This window comes from Morone saxatilis, unplaced genomic scaffold (assembly GCF_004916995.1).
Source record: "Morone saxatilis isolate NCDOM2014 unplaced genomic scaffold, NCSU_SB_2.0 Contig0, whole genome shotgun sequence".
In the NCBI taxonomy this organism is placed as follows: domain Eukaryota; kingdom Metazoa; phylum Chordata; class Actinopteri; family Moronidae; genus Morone; species Morone saxatilis.
The window spans coordinates 10,855,816-10,860,617 of record NW_023339650.1 but is presented as its reverse complement, the minus strand read 5'-3'; the positions used below and the strand labels follow the sequence as shown (position 1 = coordinate 10,860,617).

At 38.4% G+C, this 4,802-nt stretch overlaps 1 protein-coding gene across 7 annotated transcripts in view; it reads right to left on the bottom strand.

The window, feature by feature from the left end:
• Positions 1-4,802, bottom strand: part of eya1 (EYA transcriptional coactivator and phosphatase 1) — a 40,158-nt gene that overhangs the window by 29,597 nt on the left and 5,759 nt on the right. For 3 of the 7 annotated variants that reach the window (XM_035664756.1, XM_035664829.1, XM_035664905.1), the window contains exons 1-2: positions 2,505-2,628; positions 285-362 (exon numbers count right to left, since the gene is read on the bottom strand). In XM_035664756.1, the coding sequence (XP_035520649.1) occupies positions 285-362; positions 2,505-2,628 (202 nt within the window). Of the gene's footprint in view, positions 1-284; positions 363-1,794; positions 1,861-2,504; positions 2,633-4,802 lie in introns of those variants that run through there. The other 4 variants (XM_035664430.1, XM_035664517.1, XM_035664595.1 and 1 more) reach the window with 2 other exon arrangements.

The window sequence follows — 4,802 nt, the reverse complement described above, 5'->3', positions numbered from 1 at the left end:
CACAACACACACGTGCAAGCAAGCAAAGCATATAAATATGCTGACAAAGGTAAGGTAAGAGTCGCTTGTTCTTAAATACTCACACACACACACACACACACACACACACCATAGGTGTTGTAGCTGCAGGGACACTTCCTAGGGCCCAGCTTATCAGTCACCCATCTATAGGCTCATCTCTCACTAATCAGTTCTGCAGCTGTGTGTGTGTGTGAGAGAGAGGCAGCCAGACACATGAGTGCACACGCACAGACACACACAAACACAACCTCCTCCAACCTCACCTGATCCTGAGAAGCTGTCTAGAGAGGTGTCTGCTACCGAGGTGGCGATTTCGCTGCTGCTCATTGGCTCGGTTTTAACTGCAAACAAAGAAGCCACATTGTCACCAAAAGCACCAAATCAAGTCTGGAAAAACAAAAGAAAAATAACAAAGATCATATTAATGTCCAACTTCCTCAGACTTTCAAATGTTCACATTCAGCAAAATTATGTTTTGAAAATACAGCAAATATTTGCTTAGTATAAAATAAAAGGAAAACTTTGCACGTAGGAAGGACTCATTCTAACATAATTAACAATAATTCAAATGTATTATTAACACATTGCACATTACATTTGTTTCTGTTCAAATGGTTATAGGTATATATTTTTTTGTATTGTATAATCATTGATTCTTTTAATGGGATTTATCTGATGGTACACGTTTATCTTTACTGCTGATTCTTATTGTTCCACCGTGGAAAAGCATTTTACATTTAGAAGTGTGCCTGAGCTATTTCCTTATGTAAAGATTATGAATTTATATTTTAAATGCATTTGAACTATTTTGCGAGAGTAATGTAAATTAAAGTTTATTTCAACAGTATATTTAATTAATCCAAAAATACTTAAGTCTTATATTATCATTTACATTTAATAATAAATTACTGACTTATCAGCAGTTACATCATGAATCACAAATAAAAAAGAGCTCCGCAGGGATGTACAAGTACAATTGAAATGTCAAGGAAATGTACGGTGTATAAAATCTTTTTAAGAGTGTAGCGAACGCTGTTTGACCTTGGCTCCATTATACAGCTCAGCGATAGATCTGCAAAGACAATTTCACAGCTTTCTGACAGCTCAGGAATCTTTGAAATCAATCCATTTCACTTCAGGCGAGCTGCAGGATTTTGTTCTTTCTTTTTTTTTCTTTTTCTTCTTTTGGCAAAACAAATTGACAATGTGGGCAAGGGAGTCATGCTCAGTGGAATCCCTCATGGTTGAAGAAGCCATTTGCTGTCATGTTTTACATGTTTCCGCTATGCTCGTTCAGTGCAGAAACACATGCTGACGAGGGGCAATTCTTTTGAGCAACACACCGATGAAAAAATAGTGGTAAGGTGCATGCATAAACTAGCACACACTCACAGGTCACAGAGCACACAATAACCACTGTATTCAGGGAACAGCATGGAATGTCCAAATGAAAACAAAATGCACAGTATGCACGTTCACAATCTGACCATTCACTAACAATGGACTTAAATGTAGTCGTGTCAAACCATGCTTGAAACAAAATACCACAACAATTACAGCAAATACCAGGGGGTTTCGGAATGAAAGGCACAATAGTTGAGGCAACGTTATAATTTTGCAGCTGATAAATAGTTTATTTTTGGGAACAAATTAAATTTCTTCATGAGTGGAGGTGGTTAAAAAACTACAAAGAGTGCTTTCATTTCATTCTGAGTTGAGTTGGGGAAAACACCAAGTATTGTCCTTTCATCGTGTCACTAAGAGTAGACAAACCTGCAGCGGACTGTGAGTTAGAACCTAACAACCAGTCTGCAGTGGTAAGCATTGTGATGTTATCACCTATGGGAAAGAAAGAATGGCAAAGGGACACATGACAGTCTGCACCATGTCTACGGGTCCTGACACAAAAAATAAACCCTGAGCTCAAAGCAAATATTAAGCTAAAGATTACGTGACGGGAGACTTTTTTAATAACTCCTGTGCATGACTGCTTCACTAAACAAAGGCTCAGGTTTAAGCACAGGTGAATCACCTGAGTAAATAACTATGTACAGTCGAAACTTCATGCAAAACTCCATCATTTCCATGCTGTGGGCTTTGAATAATTACATGGTTACTTGAATAAACAACTAATAGTCGCTGTGAAACAACTGCTGGTAGCATTGAATTGTTTAAACTAGGAATGCTATGGCAGCAAATAGTCTGTATGGTCCAAAATAATCTACAGTGCAACCCACAATTATGAATTACATTCTTTCTATTGTTTTGCAAAAAGTATTGGTGATTCACCCTAGAAAAAATAATTTTGACACAACACTTCTATTAACTTTATTGCTAACCACACTGAATTATTTTAAGATTAAAAGTTCAACTTCACTTTGAATGTTACAATACAGTTTCTATCACCATTCTCAGCCCTTTTTTAAATGTAGAATAGAATACAAGACAGAGAGAGCAATCAAAGAGCAACAGCATACACATACCTTCAGTGCCATTGGGTGTCATGGAATTGTTATTGATGTGGGAGTTGTCGAGGTTGGGACCATTAGGAGATTCACTGCTTCCACTTACTCGGCTGTGAGGACTGGCTAGATCCTGCATTTCCATAGACCTGACGAGAGACACACACACACATAAATGCACACACCAAATCAAATTACCCATATCACTCTGGTTTCAGGGAAGACACATTGCTCTGCTATATAATGCAGTGTACACAATGTGCATAATCCAGCAGTCCAGGTTTAGCTGAATAAAATAGTGTCGATAATACAAAGTAAAAAAAAACGGAAAAAAAAGTATTATAAATGAGTTGCTGAGTAGTAAAATATTCTATTGAAATTACATTTAAAATCTACAATTCATTGCAATTTTACTAAGGACTACATTTCACGTTATATTTTTGATTATAAATAAAATAATGACATTTTAATGTAATGCCAAATGACAAGGACACAGTTAACAGATCAAAATGGAAGAATTGTACAAGGCAAAATGTTACACAAGCAACGCACACACGCACTTCTCTCTCACATACTGTATGCACAGAGGAAAGAAAAGTGGAACTGCGAGCTATGAAATGAATACTTAACATTTTGACATGACGTTTCTGATTTCTCTCATTACAACAATCTCACTGCAACTTGCTGTTTTACACGACGTGAACAGAAAGTGTTTACTGTCAATTTACTCCAATGTATCTTAAAGCAAAAATGGCCTTAAGTGTATATCGTTTTGTGTGGTATCTAAGACTGTTAACAGATGTTTGCTGGTTTGAGGCGATGCTTAATGTGCCTGTTAAAAGTGCAGCACTTGATTGTAAGAGCCCATGCCTCAGTGATGGGCAGATGAGAAGCTCATGAGGCATGTGTTTGCTCTGGCAAGCTCCTTAATTGTTTCTGTGTTTATATAAAAAACCACGCCACTGAAAACATTATTCTATCTTCTCATTTGTGCGCTCAAAGGATTTGATCGAGTATAGACAATAGAGCAGAGAGAAGGCACGAGTGATTTGAAAAGTACGGCCACAAACTCCAGACCCCATTTGTCTCTGCCACTGTTCCCATTGCAATAGTAAGTTAATGAAATTAGGACAAAATGTTTTGTACATTATACTGCCATTTCCAATTATATTCCAGGACTCTGGGTATCTCTGCTATCGATACACATCGGCCTTTTACACAAGGCCACAAAGATAAATGCTCAAGTAACTCTGAGTAGTCTGAGTGCTATCAGATGGCACGAAGAAACCAGAATTATGAGATAAAAAGATTAAATTATGATATGCATTTACTCTATTTACGATGGTTTTATATTGTTATGATATTATGATATTTTGCAGTATAGCTCAGCAAATATAGTCCTTTCTTGTGGTTCAAGTCCAATTTACTTGTTAATGAAAAAATATATATTTACAAACAGAAAAAGACGAACATATAAATTATAAAAAAATATGAATGATAAAAAACAGCAATGAAAAGGCTAAGTCAGTCTCACACACACTCCAATAATGCAAGCTGCATTGTCCTTTTCCCAGAAGAATATTCATTTACTTCTACCCTAAAAATATCACACCCTCCAAGCATACGACAACACAGAGGTACAAATATAAGGATAATTAAGGATCGTCTAAAATAAACTAATCCTATTACTGCATTTCACACTCACTACTTAATCCTGTTCTCTCCTCCTTTGCCCAAACTTTTTTCTCATTAGGTGATGGCTAAAGAGCTTTTGATACCGCAAATCAGACAACACAAAAGAGAAGCTGACAGTTGTTTAGCAGAGTGTCTAAGGCAATCTCTGATGCCGCGCAGAGAGCTACATGTCTCTGATGCTGCTGGCACTGGCTCAACTGTGCTCTTACCTGGACCTAGATGGCTTTGAGTCCTCACAAACCACACTCCCTTTCTGTATTCTGCCTCCACCTGCCCCAAGCAGAAACAATGTCACTCCTTGTTATTGCAGCTCGATGTCACAGTCCAGAGCCATCCACGACACAAAAAGGCTTGTCTGAGAAAACATTATTGTGATTCTGGAGCAGAATGGGAAGAGAGGGCTCGAGGGGGGAACAGAGGCGCACATTGTCTCTCTCCGAGCCGCAGCCCTACTCCACTGTTGTTTCCTCCTCCAGGTCCTCCCTCCTCCCTGAGCGAGGGGAGCACAGCCAAATGACGGAAAGGTGATTCATCATTGGTCTACGACAGCTGCAAACTGGATTAGCCCTCCCCCAATCAACATGCAAAGCGGCTTAGCCAAGGTAAGCAGGAAGGGGTGGGGGG